The sequence below is a fragment of the Muscardinus avellanarius genome (assembly GCF_963383645.1).
Source record: "Muscardinus avellanarius genome assembly, chromosome: 10".
Classification (NCBI taxonomy): Eukaryota; Metazoa; Chordata; class Mammalia; order Rodentia; family Gliridae; genus Muscardinus; species Muscardinus avellanarius.
The window spans coordinates 53,064,949-53,083,532 of NC_137796.1; the positions used below are offsets into that span (position 1 = coordinate 53,064,949).

At 49.1% G+C, this 18,584-nt stretch overlaps 1 protein-coding gene across 2 annotated transcripts in view; it reads right to left on the reverse strand.

Annotated features, from left to right (window-relative positions):
- The window catches only part of SPTBN4 (spectrin beta, non-erythrocytic 4), a gene marked incomplete at both ends in the record, with an annotated part of 108,720 nt that overhangs the window by 57,481 nt on the left and 32,655 nt on the right, over positions 1-18,584 (reverse strand). For both annotated transcript variants that reach the window (XM_080704410.1, XM_080704409.1), the window contains 4 exons: positions 1,852-2,054; positions 4,507-5,257; positions 11,403-11,540; positions 13,337-14,249. In XM_080704410.1, the coding sequence (XP_080560536.1) occupies positions 1,852-2,054; positions 4,507-5,257; positions 11,403-11,540; positions 13,337-14,249 (2,005 nt within the window). The remainder of the gene's footprint in view (positions 1-1,851; positions 2,055-4,506; positions 5,258-11,402; positions 11,541-13,336; positions 14,250-18,584) is intronic.

Below are 18,584 nucleotides of genomic sequence, written 5' to 3' on the forward strand. Positions count from 1 at the left end.
CCTAGTACCCAAAATAAATAAGTATATAAGTAAATAAATAGGGCTGGGGGTGTGGCTCAGAAGTACAATGTCCCTGGGTTCAGTCCTCAGTTGGGACCCAGGAAGGAGGGGCCCAGGCCTGGAGAGACCAGCACCAGGTGATGTGTTCGTATCCTCAGGGCCAGGACCCCCATCACAGTTTCCTTCAGATACCCCCAGCCTTGCTGAATGATGAGTTTGGAGAGGAGGAATGCCTGAGACACAAAAGGAGTGAAATGACAGGTATGCGTGACATAGGGAGACAGGGAGACAGAAGGAGGGGCACTGGGCTTTCTTCCAGCCTTGCTCATGCTGTAGAGAGCCAGGGCTAGAGAAGAGAAAGCTGGGGCCACCAGGGGACAGTGACAATAACAGGAGGGAGGCCCAGGGAAGCACTCTACACAAGGGCAGCCGGGAGGGGCAGCGGTGCTGTGCTGCGTTGTGTGCCTCTGTAGTAGGCCAGTAAACTGTGCTTGATTAGGGCAAGGGCAGAGAGGGCAGGGGTGACAGAAGCAGACCATCAGATGCAGAAGAAGCATGACAGAGACAGACGCATGGACACACCCTGGGAAGGTCACCCTCCCACCGTGAGCCTGACCTGTAGCTAAGGCACCTGGGGAGGGCGGGGCTTCCCAGGGAGAATCCAAGACAGCAGGGTGGATGGAGGGGCATCTAGGGCGACATCTTTGCTCTTTTCTGTACTGAGATCAAGCTAGGCCACTCTACCACTGAGCTACATCCTTAATTCATTTTATGTTATTTGTGGTACGAGACATTGAACCCAAGGGCAGTCTGCCTCTGAGTGACACCCCCCATTCCTATTTTATACCATTTAAAAAATTTTTTGAAACAGGGTCTAAGTTGTGGAAGGCCTCAATAAGTTGCTGAGGCTAGCTTGATTGAGCCTGTGACTCTGCCTATCTCACCCTCCCAAGTACCAGGATTACAGGCATGAGCCCTCTCACCAGGCTTTATTTCATTATTTATTTATTTATTTTGTGGGACTGGGGATTGACCCAGGGGCATTTTGCCTCCAAGCTACACCCCCAGCCCTTTTTTGTCTTGAAACGGGGCCTCTCTAGGTTGCTGAGAGTCTCAATAAGTTGCTGAGGTTGGCCTCACACTTGCAATCCACCTGTCTCAGTCTCCCAAGTACTGGGATTACAGGTGTAACCCTAACCCCACCATGCCCAGTCTTTTTGTTTTGAGACGTGGTCTTGCTAAGTTGCCCAAGACAGCCTCAAACTTGCTATCCTCCTGCCTCAGCCTCCTGAGTGGCTGGGATGACAGATGTACTCTATGCACTCAGCGGATGTGTTCACATTCTAACCACAAGTCCAGTGCTCTCATGCCGAGGGCAGGCCTGCAAGAGAAACTTTGCAATATATATACCCTGTATCTATTGTGTGTGTAGTACTAGGGATGGACCTCAGGGCATTCTACCTCCAAGCTACACTTCCAGCCCTATTTTAATCCTTTACTTTGAAACAGAGTCTCACTACATTGCGAGCGCCTCACTAAGCAGCTGAGGCTGGCCCTGAACCTGCGATCCTCCTGTCTCAGCCTCCCAAGTCCTGGGATTACAAGCGGACGCCACCATGCCCGGCTTCCTCAGTATCTTTTTGGTTTGCGACTTCCAGTTATCTTTTCACAAACTATCCATTTAAGTAAAATCGATAACAATATGGAATTAAAATAGAAATCAGAGAAGAACAGAGCAACTGAAAAATGGAGATGGAAAAGACAGAAACCCTGGGCCAGGACCCCATCATCTTCCCCCACCCCCCTTGCCAAAACCCCGCCCTCTCTGCCCCTGGAGCCTGGGGGACCTACTTTTCCAGCAGCCGGGTCACAGCCTCCTGGGCCTGCTCCCCGTAGGCATTGCCCTGCCTCAGCAGGCCCTCCGCAGCCTGCACAGCCACCTGCATCTTTTGCTGGTTCAGCTCCATCGTGGTGAGAAAATCCCGGTGCCGCTTGATGGCCTCCTCCACTGACTCCACTGTGCCTGGAAGCTCCGCACCAGACAGAGCCACCTCCTGGGAAGGGGAGGGCACATGGGTCAGCCACCACATCCCAGGGCCTGGGACAGGCTGCCAGCCCTGCTTGCCACCACCCTCCTCCCCCGTGCCAGTATGGAGCATACCAGCCATGGTCCTCCTCCAGGCCTTTGCACATGCTGGTCCTTCTGCCTGGAAGTCTCTCTGCATCCCCCATGGCTGGCTCCTTTCCTTTCTTCAGGTCTCTCACTACACTGCCAAAATGATCAGTCCCCGCTCCAGCCATACCCCTTACTCCCTTTGTTATTTCTCATACATATACCTAATGTAACATCATATATACATTTGCCTACTTATTATCTCCCTCCCCCAAACACATACAGTTGAATGTCAGCCATATAAAGGTGGGATTGTGTGATTGGTCTTCTGAGATGTACCCAGGACCAAGACAGTGCTAGCACAGAGGGGACACTCAGAAAATATTTGTTTAATTAATAAGGACTGAATTGGGTGCTATGAGATCTCAAGAAAATTCTTTCCCTCAGTGGGGTTAGTTTTCTAAACAATAAAGTAAGTCAGTCAGTAATGATCTCTTAGAAGCTGGACATGGTGGCCCACACTTGTAATTCCAGCATTTGGGAGGCTGACAGGAAGACTGCAGTTCACAGACAGCCTCAGCTACTTAGTGAGGCCCTTTGCTACTGAGTGAGACCCTGTTTCTTTCTTTCTTTTTTTAATTTGGAAACAGGGTCTCTTAAGCCAGCGCGGCTGGCTTTGAACCTGCGCGATCCTCCTGTCTCTGCCTCCCAAGCACAGGGATTACAAGCATGTGCCACCACGCCTGGCTGAGTGAGACCCTGTTTCAAAATAAAGAATAAAAATAGGGCTGGGGGTGTAGCTTGGAGGTATAATGCCCCTAGGTTCCATCCACAGTACTGCAAAAAAAAAAAAAAATCAAAATAGAAAATAGGGTGGGGTGCAGCTCAGAGGTAGAATACCCCTGGGTTTCATTCCCAGTGCTACGAAAAAAATAAAATAAAATAAAATACTCTTCGGCTCCCTATTTAGTAACTTTGTGATTCAAGGGTGGCTTCTCTGTCATCTCCTCCATATCCCCCGAGCTGGGTTGGCATTGCCGAGATCACCAGAACAGGTGGTCACCTAAGATGACCCCCAAACACTAACACTTCCTCTTGGACAATCTGCAAACTGGATGTTCTCCTGCTCAATTCCTCATTCTTGGTTCCCCTCCCAGAATGACCCCCAAACTGGACCTGCTGTCTCCAGATACTCTCCACCCCTGTTCCTCAAGCTACACTCAGTCACCCTCGCCAGAGGATGCAGTAGTCACCCCAAGAATGGAGACAGTTTGCCAACTTGGGCACTATATGTCCTACCATCAGTTACCGACCCCATGACCACTCAGCCTGTTTTATACCTCCATAATCCAATTTATTTATTTATTTATTTATTTATTTATTTATTTATTCATTGCAGTACTGGAAATTGAACCCAGAGGCATTCTACCTCCAAGCTATACCCTTAGCCCTATTTTTTATCCTTTATCTTGAAACAGAGTCTCACTAAGCTGAGGCTGGTCAAGAACCTGCGATCCTCCTATCTCAGCCTCCCAAGTATTGGGATTACAAGAGTGAGCCACCATGTCCAGCTTCCAAGATCTTTCTTGAACTCCATTTAACTGCTACCAATCAGCCGGGCATGGTGGCACACACTTATAATCTCAGGATTTGGGAGGCTGAGACAAGAGGATTGTGGTTCGAGGACAGCCTCAGCTGTTCAGTTAAGGCCCTTTGCAACTCAGTGAGACCTTGTTTCAAAATAAAGAATAAAAAAATGGTTTGGGGGTGTAGCTTGGAAGTAGAATGTCCCTGGGTTCCATCTCTAGTACCAGAGGGAAAAAAAACTGTCACCAATCAACCTCATATTCTTATTTCCTACCAAATAACCCACACAAGTAAGAAGCCTCTCTAATAAATACCCAATGTATTACTCATTTGGGATCAGCTACAAATACTGTGACCTCCAATGAGATACCACCCAGTGGGGCATGGTGGCCCGCACCTGTAATCCCAGTACTTGGAAGGCTGAGATGGAGGATCACAGGTTTGAGGTCAGCCTCAGCAATTTAGGGAAACTCTGAGCAACCTAGTAAGACCCTGTTTCAAATAAAAAAAAATTTAAAAAGGTGAGGAGTATAGCTCAGAGGTAGAATGCCATTGGGTTCAATCTCCAATATCCCCCTGCATTCCACCCTACCCCACCCCACATAATCCTCAAATTGTTATGCACACCCCCACATAGAGTATATGACCCCAAACCGAGTCTTGCGGATAAACGGGCACCCATCCCCTAACCCCCGTCAATCTCAAGCCATGAACCCAGTGGTCCCAGCAAACACGCCTCCCAAACATTTCCTGCCGCGCAACGCCCCACCGCCCTGGATCGCACCCCCAGCGCTCCCCGCGGGCACCTGATTGTGCAGCACCACCAGTGCCTGGCGTAGGTCGCGCAGAAAGAGCTGGTAGACGTGCGCCTGCACCAGCGCCTCCCTGCGCGCCTCCCACAAGCCGAGAAGCTTGTGCCAGCCAAGTTCGAGGTGCGGCAGCCACTCGTCCAGAGCCAAGCCGGGGCCCAGCTCAGCGCCGTCGGCCGCCAGCAGCGCCTCGCTGGCCGCCACGATGCGCGCATAGTCCTCCTCGCGCTGGTCCACCTCCTCCTTGAGCGCCGCGTGGCGAGTCAGCAGCGCATCTGCCTCTTCCAAGCTGCTGGGCAGGGGCCCCTCGCCGCCGCCCGCCGCCTCCTGGGCGCGCACGAGCCAGTCCAGGAAAGCGTCCAGGTCGTGCAGGAAACGCTGCAGGCGCCCGGCCGCCGCCACCGCCTCGCCGCAGGCCTGCGCGGCGCTGGCCAGCGCGCCCCACTCGGCTCCCAGCTCCTCCGCGCCCTGATGCAGCCGTGTCGCCTGCGCGGGGAAGCGCGCGGCCAGCAGGGAGGCCTCCTCCAGAAGGGCTGCCTGGCGTGGCTCCAGCGCTTGCAAAGCGGCCTCTAAGCCGCTGAGTCGCCACTGCAGGGCGCCGCCAGCTCGAGGCGCGCTCTCCACCGCTCGCCGCTTCTCGCGAACCTGGGCGCGCACCTCGGCCACCTCCAGCACATGGTTCTCCACCAGCAGCACCGCGCTCATCTCCTCTTTGCGCTGTTCCACCAGCTCCACGATGCGGTTCCACCTGCCCAAGGGAAAGAGGGCGACTTGAGGAGGGGCTCCTCATGGATGTGGAGGGCCCACCTACCCAGGCTGGAGCCCAGTTCCACTGTGTGACCTTGGAAAGTCACTTCCCTCGCTAAGCCCACCCGGCACATTTGCTCAGAGCAGTGATTCCAAACGTGCAATAGGAAGGCAGTCAGACTGTTTTTGTAGTAATAACCAGGACGCTCTAGGAGTTTTTCAGCCGGGACCGCCCAGTTGCCTTCTCTTAAGCCAGACACCAAAGGCATTTCTCTACATTCTTTGATCTGTGTAACAGCTAATTTTGCAGGGGTGGTGGTACATGCCTCCAATCCCAGTGTTGGGAGGCTGAGACAGGAGGATAGCAGGGTCGAGGTCAGACTCAGAAAGTAGTGACACTCTCAGCAACCTAGCAAGCCTATTTCAAAAGAAAAAATAAAGTTGGGCTGTTGGGCTGGAGGTGTGGGTAAGAGGTAGAATGCTCCTGAGTTCAATTCTCAATACAACCACCACCACCAAGAATAAATCAATTAATTAAATAAGCCAAGCATGATGATGCATCTTGTAATCCCAGTACTTGTGAGGCTGATACAGGAGGATCACAAGTTCATGGCCAATCTCAGCTACTTAGTGAGGCCCTCTAAAACTTAGACCCTGTTTCAAAATAAAAGAATAGCCACATGTAGTGGCGCACACTTGTAATCCCCGCGCTTGGGAGGCTGAGACAGGAGGATCACACAGGTTTGAAGCCAGCCTCAGCTACTTAGTGGGGCTCTCAGCAACTTAGTGAGACCCTGTTTCCAAATAAAATAGGTCTGGAAGTATAGCCTGGAGGTAGAAAGCCTCTGGGTTCCACCCCCAGTACCACACACACACACACACACACACACACACACACACACACACATACACACACAATAAAAAATAAAAAAATAAAGAATTGGGCTATATACAATATACCCAAAGCCAACATCATATTGAATGGAGAAAAACTGCAAGAATTCCCTTTAAAATCACCTCTCCTTTTCAATACAGTCCTTGAGACTCTTGCCACAGCAATAAGACAAGAGAAGGAAATCAAGGGAATTCAAATAGGAAGAAAGGAGCTAAAACTATCCTTATTTGCAGATGATATGATTCTTTTTTTTTTTTTTTGGTGGTACTGGAGGTGGAACCCAGAGGCTATCTACCTCCAGGCTATACTCCCAGACCCATTTTTTATATTTTATTTGAAAACAGGGTCTCACTTAAGTTGCTGAGTGCCTCACTAAGTAGCTGAGGCTGGCTTCGAACCTACGTGATCCTCCTGTCTCAGCCTCCCAAGCATGGGGATTACAAGCGTGCACCACCACACCCGATGCAGGCAGATGATATGATTCTTTTATCTAGAAGATCCAATGAACTCAACCAAAAGACTTCTGGGGCTGATTAACCAATCCAGCAAAGTTGCAGGATACAAAATCAACCTAAAGAAATCAGTTGCTTTTCTTTATGCCAACAATGAATCCAAAACAAAAGAAATAAAACTATTCCATTTACTATAACCTCTAAACCAATAAAATACCTAGGAATAAACCTAACCAAAGATGTAAAAGACCTCTACAGAGAAAACTACAAAACATTAAAGAAAGAAACTGAAGAAGACCTTGAAAGATGGAAAGATGCTCATGGATAGGCAGAATTAATATCATCAAAATGGCCATTCTGCTAAAAGTGATCTATAGAGTCAATGCAATCCCCATTAAAATACCAACAACATTTTTCATAGACCTGGAAAAATCAGTTATGAATTTTGTATGGAGGAAGAAAAGACCCAGAATAGCCAAAGCAATTCTCAGCAACAAAAACCAGGCAGGAGGCATCACAATCCCGGACCTCAAATTATACTATAGGGTAATAGTAGTAAAAACAGCATGGTATTGGCACAACAAGAGGCAGACTGACCAGTGGAACAGAATAGAAGACACAGAAACAAACCCACACATCTATAGTCAATTGATCTTTGACAAAAGGGGCTAAACTCATACGCTGGAGAAAAGACAGCCTTTTCAACAAATGGTGCTGGGAGAACTGGCTATCCGTTTGTAGAAAGTTGGATCTGAATCCTTACTTCTCACCATGCACAGGAATCAACTCAAAATGTATCAAAGACTTAGAAATTAGACCATAGACTGTAAAGTTATTAGAGAAAGGCATAGGATATACACTTCAACATATAGGTACAGGGAGTAACTGTCTCAATAAGACTTCCAAATTAAAGCAAGAATTAATAAGTGGGATCTCTTCAAACTAAAAGTTTCTTGTCATCAAAGGAAACCATAAAGAACCTAAAGAGGAAGCCTACAGAATGGCAGAAGATCTTTACCAGCCACCACTCTGATAGGAGGCTAATATCCAGAATATACAAAGAGCTCAAAAGACTACACTAGCAAAACAAACAACCCAATCAAGAAATGGGCAACTGAAATGAATAGACATTTCACAAAAGAAGAGATACAAATGGCCAATAGATACATGAAAAGATGTTCAACATCACTAGCCATCAGGGAGATGCAAATCAAAATTACGCTGAGATTCCATCTAACCCCAATCAGAGTGGCAAGCATAAAGAAATCAAACAACAATAATTGCTGGCGAGGATGTGAGGAAAGAGGAACTCTTTTACACTGTTGGTGGGAGTGCAAAGTAGTTCAGCCACTAGAGATCAGTATGGAGATTCCTCAGAAAACTGGGAATAGATCCACCATTTGATCCGGCTATACCACTCCTGGGTATCTTTCCAAAGGAGTTGAAATCAGAGAACTACGTTAACATATGCATACCCATGTTCATAGCAGCACAGTTTGTAATAGCCAAAATATGGAACCAACCTAGATCTCCATCAACAGATGAGTGGATTGCAAAATTATGGGAAATACACACAATGGAATTCTATTCAGCTATAAAGAAAAATAAAATAATAGCATTTGCAAGAAGATGGAAGGAACTAGAGAACATTATGTTAAGTGAGATTAGTCAAGCACAGAAAGAGAAGGGACATATGTTTTCTCTAATATGCCCAAGCTAGGGAGTAGTGGTAATACCAGAGGGATTCCAGATGATGGAGAGGAAATCTCAGCAAAGCTTGAACGGAAGGATAGGAGAGGAAGAAGGCTGAGGTTGTTCAACGGAGGAGCTACATATGAATATGTGTAATAGCATAAATACAACATGATTAACCTGGACACTCTCTATTGGGAGGGGAGGGCAAGGGAGAGGGAAGGGCATGAAGCACAATGAATGTACACCACTCTCAATATGTTCCACTTATAAAAAATAAAAATTAAATGAAAAAAACTGGGCTAGGAGCCAGGCATGGTGGCACACGCTTGTAATCCCAGCATTTGGGAGGCTGAGACCAGAGGATCGCGGTTCACATACAGCCTCAGCTACTTAGTGAGGCCCTTCACAACTTAGTGAGACCCCGTTTCAAATCAAAGAATAAAAAATAGGGCAAGGAGTATAGCTCAGAAGTCAAATGCCAAAAAAAAAACTGCTTTCATCAAGTTATAGCCAAAAACAGCCCAGCAAATTTTTCTGTAAAGAGCCAGACAATAAATAGTTCAGGCCCATATCGTCTCAGCTGCATCTTCCTACTGCCAGTGCAGCAGAAAACAGCCATAGACAGTGCAGTTCCAATAAAACTTTATTTACCAAAAAAATTGGGCTAGGGGTGTAGCTTGAAGTTAGAATGTCCCAAAATATAGTTATAGTTACTTTTGGAGGCTGGGGGTGTAGTTCAGTAACAGAATGTCCCTGGGTTCAATCCCTAACACTACACACACACACACACACACACACACACACACACCCCTCCCACACACACATATTAGCCCAGCGTGGTGGCATGCACCTGTAGCCCCAGTACTTGGGAGATTGAGACAGGACTGCAGTTTCCAAGCCAGCCTTAGTATTTTAGTGAGGCTCCCAGCAACTTAGCAAGACCCTATTTCTTTTTTTTTTTTTTTTTTGCCGGTCTAGGGATGGAACCCAGGGGCATTCTACATCTGAGCTACACTCCCTGCCCTATTTTTTATTCTTTATTGGCCTCACTAAGTAGCTGAAGCTGTCTGTGAACCGCGATCCTCTGGTCTCAGCCTCCTGAATGATGGGATTACAAGCGTGTGTCACCATGCCCAGCAAGACCATATTTCTAAATAAAACATAAAATAGGGCTGGGGGTGTAGCTCAGGGGTAGAATGCCCCTGGTTTCAATCTCTAGTACCACATAAATATATACATACATACATACATACATACATACATACATACATACAAAAACACAGTCAGTGGAGTCAGACATAGTCCAGGTTCGGTCCACTAATTTTGCTATGTGACCATGGGCTAGTAACTTCACCTCTCTGAGCAGAAATTAACTCCATTCAAACATGGGGTAATTTCTATTCCATAAAGTTTCCAGAAACCAGGCGTGGTGGCGCAAGTTTGTAATCCCAGCACTTGGGAGGATCACACAGGTTCAAAGCCAGCCTCGGCTATTTAGTGAGGCTCTCAGCAACTTAATGAGATCCTGTTTCCAAATAAAGTATAAAATAAGTCTTGGATTATAGCCCAGAGGTAGAAAAGCCCCTGGGTTCCACCCCCAGTTACACACACACACACACACACACACACACACACACACACACACACACACACACAAGTTTCCAGAAAGACTAAATAACATGTGAAAAAGAAGCCCAGCTTTGGATTCAGACAGAACTGGGTTTTACTCCTACTTATTAGATTGGTAATCTTGCATAAAGATTTGAAGGATTTCACCTCTTTGGGTTCTCCCTCCCTAACTCTTTCTCTCTTTCTTTCTTTCTTTCTTTCTTTCTTTCTTTCTTTCTTTCTTTCTTTCTTTTTTGAGAAAGGCTTTCATTATATTGCCTGGACTAGTCTTGAACCCCTGGGCTCAAGTGATCCTCCTGCCTCAGCCTTCAGAGTCGCTGGGACTACATGTGTGCAACTCTATACCCAGCTGAATTTCAGCTTTTTGGATCTGTGTCTTCATCGTAAACCAACCCCCTTCCAACACACACACACACACACACACACACACACACACACACACACACACTCTAGAAGGTAGTGTTTCAGAAAGAAGTATATTAATTTGTTACTCTTCTTTTTTTGGGGGGGATGGAACCCAGGGGGATTCTACCTCTGAGCTATACCCCAGCCCAATTTCTTATTCTTTATTTTGAAGCAGGGTCTCACTGAGTTGCAAAGGACCTAAGTAGCTGAGGCTGGCCGTGAACAGTGAACCTACTGTCTCAGCCTCCCACCACGCCCAGCTATTCTTTTTCTTTTCTTTCTTTCTTTCCTTTTCTTTTTTTTTTTTTTTTTTTTTTTTTTTTTTTTTTTTGCGGGTCTGGAGATGGAACCCAGAGGCATTTGACCTCTGAGCTACACCCCTGCCCTATTTTTCTTTATTTATTTTGAAACAGGGTCTCACTAGGTTGCAGAGGGCCTCACTAAGTAGCTGAGGGAGGCCGCGATCCGTGATCCTCTAGTCTCAGCCTCATGAATGCTGGGATTAACAAGCGTGTGCCACCACGCCCGACTTATTACTATTCTTCAAGATCTCTAAATTGTGGAACTTTACAATGGAAATTGAGATATTGGAAGATAAAATGCTTGGAAAACCTCCTGGCTTATAGTGGATACACAATAAATCCTTTCTGAAGAGCCAACTAAAGTGCATTATGTCATCACTAGCACTGGCAATTACCATTTGGGGGGGGTCAAGAGTTTGCTGGTAATAGTCAGATGTGGTATGCACCCTTGCAACCTCAGTAATTGGGAGGCTGAGACAGAGGATCACAGGTTCACAACCAGCTTCAGATATTTAGTGAGGCCCTCTACAACTTAGTGAGACCCTGTTTCAAAATAAAAATTAAAAATAGGACTGGGGGTTTAGTTAAAGAGGTAGAATTCCCCTGAGTTCAACCCCCAGTACCACACACAAAAAAAGATTTTGCTGATTTATCAGGTGGTCATTAACATCTGAGGGGTTTAAAACTGCTCCTCTTAAATTTCCCTGGTTGAGTGAATTTGTAAAGAAATGCAGGAAGAACTGGTGTATGGTACCAGACCCCACCTACCTGCTGTTGAGGTGGTCCTGACAGGAGCGCACCTCATCTGAGCTGGGGTGACCGCCTTCGACTAGCTCCTGGACCGTGTGGTTCACGTCCAGGACACGGCCCATCAGACTGTTCATCTCCTGGTCCAGGCTCTCGAATCTGCAGAAGGATGGAAGGATGGAGGTGCTCAGAGGCACCAGAGGCCTGGACCCCAGGGACCTGCCCACTTCCTGGCTTCTTCTTTTTTTTTTCTTTTGATGAAACCCAAAGGTATTCTACCTCCGAGCTACACTTCTAGCCCTTTTTATTTTGAAACAGGGTCTTACTAAGTTGCTACGGTTGGCCTGGAACCCATGATTCGCCTGTCTCAGCCTCCCAAGTAAATACTGGGATTACAGGTATGTGCCACCACGCCCGACTCACTTCCAGGTTTTTATGAAACACCCTCTCGTGGCCCTCGTCCTAGCTCTCCAGCCTCATTTCTCGGGAGGCTCCGCTGGATCCTCTTCTTCTAGTGGCTGCTTAAATGTTAGATTCCTCGACACTCTGGCTTGGGCTCTCTCAAATTTGCCAGTACCTTCCCAGGGCCACCTCACCCATCCTCACAGCCTCCCTCCAAGTCCTGAACCCCTGACCTCCACATCTCATTTTCCAGCCTTTCCTTCTGCACCTGTCTCCAACATCAATGCCTGCTGTATACATCCTTGTGGCTCTCACACCTGCTGTGATGCAAACTGCCCTCCGTCTCTCTCCACAAACTCTGTTTTCCTCCTTCCTGGGTCACCAGCTCAGACACAGCTCCACACACCTAGACCTGCCCCCTAGCTTTGCTCTGGACAACCACCCAGCTTGCCAGCCCCCGTGGCCTGTCCACTGGGGCCATGCCATTTGGACCCAGCTGCTTCTCTGGAGTCCCAGCCTTGATTCTCACACTCTTCCACCCCCTCCCTCCACATGGCAGCCAGGAGATCTTTCTAAGCTGGGCCTGGTTCTCCCCTGTTTAAAACAGTGTTTGAAACAATTGGGCAAGGGCCAGGCGCTGGTCTGTGTTTCCAGCAGTACCCAGCATGAGAGCTGGAGTGAAGCGGTCACTCAGTAAATTCCTGTTGAATGCATGGATGGATAGACAGATGCTCAGAGAGGTGCAGAGAGAACCCAGGCATCGCTCACCCACTAATTAAACACTCATGACGTAGTCAACCAAAAGACAAATCAGTGTGAGACACCTGTTACAGGGAAGGGCTATATTAGTGGACACTTGTGTAGGGACGGTGGGAATCCCAGGGGTGGGGCCAGGTTAAGGTGTCTGTGGAGGATCTTAGGTGAGTAATTTTGTTTCAGGTGAATGTAAACTTCATGGTAATAACAGTAAATGATCCAGGCATGGTGGTGCACTCCTGTAATCCCAGTACTTGGGAAGCTGAGACAGGAGGATCGAAGGTTCAAAGCCAGCCTCAGCAACTTAGTAAGGCTCTCGGCAATTTACGGAGACTCTATTTCCAAATAAGAAATAAAAATAAATCTGGGAGTGTAGTCTGCAAGTAGAAACTCCCTTATTCCATCCCCAGTACCAAAAATATAATATTAATAATAAAACAAAATACGAGTGGAGGTGTAGCTCAGAGGTAGAATGCCTCTGGGTTCAGTTCCTAGTACCGCAAAAATAAGTAAGTACATAAACAAATAGCAAATGCATGTGGAATGCTCCCTGTACCCTAGGGCTTTTCCAAGTGGTTTCTGTTTACCACAATCCTGTGACGTAGGGACTAACAGCCCTATTTTACAAATGAGCAAACCGAGGTTCAATGTTAGTCTAAAGAACTGTCACAGAAGAGTTCGAGATGGACTGGGGCTGAAGCCCTGGTTGCAGCTGAGTGAACAAGGGAACTGCTGAGCCAGCGAATGGGCGTGTGGGCTGAGCGGAGGGGACCCGAGTCCCGCGAGCGCGCGCTCACCGGTGCTGGACCACCTCGACGTCGTCCAGCGAGTCGGGCACGCGCATGGCGAGCAACCACTGCTCCTTCTCGCCTATCCACAGCTCGCACGCGTGCACCTCGCCGAACATGCGGTACACCGCGAGTGCGTCCCGCAGCCACTGGCGCCGCAGCGCGGCCACCTCGGTCACCTCGGCGAACAGCTGCTCGGCCTCCACCACGCGCACCTGCAGCGCCACCCCGGCGGGCCCCGCGCCGCTGGCGCCCCCCAGAGTGGCGAGCTGGCGCCGCAGGCCGCCCACGGGCCCGCGGTGCGCCTCCACCTCCCCGGTGAGGGCGCGGTGCTGGCGCGCCAGGCGGCGGCTGGACGCCTCGTCGTGGCCGAAGTCGCCGGCGGCTGCCAGGCGGTAAGCGTCGCGAAGCCAGTCCAGAAGCCCGTCGAGGTCGGCGCCGAACTGGTGCAGCGCCCGCGCCTCCTGCAGCCGTCTCTCGCGCCGCGCCGCCGCCTCCTCCAGCCTCTGCCAGCGGCGCCGGGCGCTCGCCGCGCGCTCCGCCAGGCCCGCCTGCTGCACCGGCTCGGCGCCCGGGCCCACGGCGCCGCCGGCCGCGGCCAGCTCCTCGCCGCGCCGCAGGGCCTGCTGCAGCAGCGCCCGCCGCCCGCCCAGCTCGCCCTGCAGGATCTTGTGCTGCGCCAGCAGGCGCGCCGTGCTGGACAGGTCGTGCGCGCCGCCCGCCGCGCCCGCCGCCTCCAGGAGGCGCTCCTTGTCGCGCGCCCAGCTCTCCGCCTCCTCCAGCTCCTGCAGCAGCGCCCAGAGGCTCCGCGAGGCCTCCAGCTCCGCGCGCCGCTGCGCCGCCTGCTCCTGCAGCTCCGCCAGGCAGCCGTGCACGTGGTTCACGCGGTTGCAGATGACCTGCGGGTCGCAGGGCTGGTAGCCTGGACCAAGACATGGGGAAGAGTCCAAGGGAAGGTGGTGCAGGCTACCTACCCTGTCCTTGGCCTGACCATCAGGGGCCCGGCCGCTGGTCCCATCCTCCAGACATCCTTCCCTGACACCCCAAGGTGGGAGCAAATACCACCGCTGCGCTCCGGCCTCTGCGCCCCCGTCCCAGCCTCACTACTCCTTGCCATTTTCACTGACTGGGAACTCCCTGAGCAAAGGCCGGGGCCTTTGACACTCGCTTACCACCGCTGCCTGACACAGGGTGGGGCGCAGAGCTGCATCCTGGCAAACAGGGTGAAAGATGGATGCATACCAGGGTTGTCTCGGATTTGGATATTAGAGTGTAAATTGTGTTTCCTTCAGAACTAGGTCAAGTGAAAGGACCCGCTCCACACCTGTTGCTGGGTCCCCTCTGACCACCTCTGTTGCCTCATGTGCTAACCCCATATCTGCTCATCCTTTTTCCTCAAAGATTTCACCTTCCTCCCAGGTCTTTGGTTTGTGACTGGTTCTGTGAAATTCATTTCAATAGGCCATCACCAATCAATCTTTCTTTCTTTCTTTCTTTCTTTCTTTCTTTCTTTCTTTCTTTCTTTTGTGGGTCTGGGAATGGAGCCCAGGGGAATTCGACCTACACCCCTCGCCCTGTTTTTTATTCTTTATTTTGAAACCGGGTCTCACTGAGTTGCAGAGGGCCTCACTAAGTAGCTGAGGCTGTCCGCGAACTGCGATCCCCCGGTCTCAGCCTCCCGAATGCTGGGATTACAAGTGTGCGCCACCATACCCAGGATTACCAGTATTTCTTTAGTGGAATAGGACAACAGACAAAATATGAATGCAACACATGAAGTAAGGGGAAATACTGTGTTACCTTAAAATACCTTTGTCTCAGTTGTGTGTGTACATGTGAAAGATGCATGGTAACTCTGAGTTATGAGGTAGTGTATTTCTTACTGGGTAAAAAAAGTGTGAGAAGGAGTTGGGCGTGGTTGCAGACACTTGTTATCTCAGCATTTGGGAGGCTGAAACAGGAGGATCTTGGTTTGAGGACAGCCTCAGCTACTTAGAGGTCCTTTGTAACTCAGTGAGACCCTGTTTCAAAATAAAGAATAAAAAATGGGGCTGGGGGTTAGCTCAGAGGTAGAATGCCCCTGGGTTCCCTCCCCAGTACCATAAATAAATAAATAAATAAATAAATAAATAAATAAATACGTAAATAAATACATAAATAAATAAATAAACAAACAAACCAAAAAACCATGGTGGCACACATTTGTAATCTCAGTACGTGGTAGGCTAAGACAGGAGGATTGCAGGTTCAAAGCCAGCCTCAGCAACTTAACTGAGGCTCTCAACAACCTAGTGAGACCCTGTTTCTAAATAAGAAATTTAAAAAAAAAATTGGGCTAGGGGTGTAACTTGGAGGTTGAATGCCTCTAGATTCAATCTCTGGTACCAAAAAAAAAAAAAAAAAAAAAAGTATGAGAGACAGTGCCCTAGAAGAAATGTAGATTTTCTTTCTTTCTGAACACTCACTGATTAATGACTGAAATGTCGAGGTAGAGCAGAACAATAGTTACAACCACGCAGCTGCCAAGGATCCAGCCCTTACTCCCACAGGATGTCATTTAATCCTCACAACCATCCTATGGGACCAGTATCCTCATCAGCCCCATTTTACAGATGAGGATCCTGAGGCTCACCCAGGAGAAGCTGCTTGTCTAGGACTGGATAAGAAGTGGCCAATCAGGAGATCATGCTCTGGACCACTCATCTCCAGCACTGCCTCTGGTTACTATGACAACACACATCCCACTCTGGTCCCTTTGCTGCATTCTCCAGAGGGGGCTGAGCAAAGATCAGGATATCGACACCAAGGTACAGAAGGGAACCTCAAGATTTGCTCCAAGGTGGTAACATGGCTGCCTGAGGGCAAAAAACTCCCCCCATCATCCTGCAAGCTCTGTAACCTGGGCCTCAGTTTCCTCATCAGTGAGAAAGAAAATAGCCCTGACTGCTGTCAACATTCAGAGCTAGCCAAGGTGTATCAGAAACCTCACAGGACACCATCGGACCAAGCCACTCTGCAACTGTGGGACAGGAAGACAAAGCCAAGCCTACTACACAGTCACACCTGGGCACAGACAAAGCAAGGTCACTTTGCAAACCACAAAAGTGACCACATATCCCCCTGGCCCCGCTAAGGTGAGTAACCACTGCCATGAAACCACACCAGCCTCCCACAGTCCCTCCAAGTAGCTAGATGAGAGTGATTAAGATGCTCATTTAAGATGCCGGGCGTGGTGGTGCATGCTTGTAATCCCCATGGTTGGGAGGTGGAGACAGGAGGATCGTGCTGGTTCGAAGCCAGCGCGCTGGCTTAAGAGACCCTGTTTCCAAATAAAAATATAAAAAATAGGTCTGGGAGTGTAGCCCGGAGGTAGAAGGGCTTCCAGGAACCCCAGTACCACCAAAAAAAAAAAAAAAAAAAAAAAAGCTCATTTATCTAATCCCTCCCTGTTCTAATAACATCCCACTCACAGCAAAACACACTTCCTGAATCATCCCCCAAGTCTTACAGCAAGTCCCTCCAAATGTTCTCTTACTGAAGTTCCTCGTGGTGCGTGCTAAGAGCCAACTGAGAACCTGGTAGAGCTGGTCTTGGCCAGTCTCACTTATCAACATCCATTACCTGTCCCCTCCCTCCTCTTTCTCATTCTGTCTTTGGAGGGGGCCTGACCCCCACCCACTCATGGCCCTGAGACAGACACATCACATAGGTGTGGCCGATTACTGTATGCCCTAAGGCCACAACGACTGGCTGAGCAATTGAGATGGAACCCACAGCAGACCAGGGGAGCTTTCCTTGGATCTTTGCTATAATTGTTGGGGGACAGGGACCTTTCTCCCTCCGGGTCCAGTTAACTGTTGGGACATGAACACAGGGCTGAAAGATCTCAGATTTACACAAGGGGAGGGAATGCCCAACAGCAACACCAACCCTGGATCCAGCCAGGCCTGAAGTCAGGGCATCCCTCCATGGACATGTGAGTTAGCTAAGTCAACACCTTCCCCATTACTCTATAAGCCAACTGAGTTGAGTTTCTGTCACTTGCTGCTGAACAGGCCTTGACTATGCTCCTTATACGGTTTTGCAGTGTGTGTGTTTGTTTTTTTGTGGTTGCTATTTTTGGTTGGTTGGTTGGTTGGTTGGTTGGTAGGGGCTTTTGTTTGTTTTGTGGTACTGAAAAAAATTTTTTTGGGGGGGGGTGGTACTGGGGTTCCTGGAAGCCCTGCTACCTCTGGGCTACACTCCCAGACCTATTTTTACATTTTTTTTATTTGGAAACAGGGTCTCTTAAGCCAGTGCGCGCAGCTGGCTTCAAACCTGCGCGATCCTCCAGTCTCTGCCTCCCTGCGCGATCCTCCAGTCTCTGCCTCCCAAGCGCGGGGATTACAAGCATGCGCCACCACGCCCGGCATGGTACTGAAAATTGAACCCCAGGGCATTCTACCTCTGAGCTACACCCCCAGCCCTTTTTATTTTTTTCTTTAAACAGGGTCTTGCTAAGTTGCTAAGGCTGTCCTTGAACCTGTGATCCTCCTGTCTCAGCCTCCCAAGTACTGGGATTTCAGGGTGCACCACCAAGGCCAGTTGGTTGGGGTTTTTGTTGTTGCCTGTTGTGGTTTTGTGTTACGGGTGGACCAAATCCAGGGACTTGATGAGGCTGGGCCAGTGCTACACCACTGAACCACACCTCCCCTTACACATTTTTATTTATTTATTTTTATTTTTTTTATTTTTTGGTGGTACTGGGGTTCCTGGAAACCCTTCTGCCTCCGGGCTACACTCCCAGATCTATTTTATTCTTTTTTTATTTTTGGAAACAGGGTTTCTTAAGCCAGCTGACCTGGCTTCGAACCAGTGTGATCCTCCTGTCTCCACCTCCCAAGCGCGGGGATTACAAGCGTGCGCCACCATGTCCGGCTCCCTTACACATTTTAAAAAATGGTACTAAGATGGATTGGCTAAGAGGACTTAACACACAACTGCTCAATAAATGTGGGTTATTACTATGGAATCTCAAAGCAGGAAGAGTCGAATGGCCCAACCTCCCACTCAGGGCACTGATCCCTACCCCATGGTCTCTCTTTCTGTCTCTCTCTTTCCTGGTACTGGTGATTGAACTCAGGGGCATTCTACCTCTAAACTGCACTCTCAGCCCTTTTATTTTTTTATTTTGAAAGAAGGTCTTAAGTCAGGCATGGTGGTGCATGCTTGTAATCCCAGTACTCGGGAGGCTGAGACAGGAGGAACACAGGTTTGA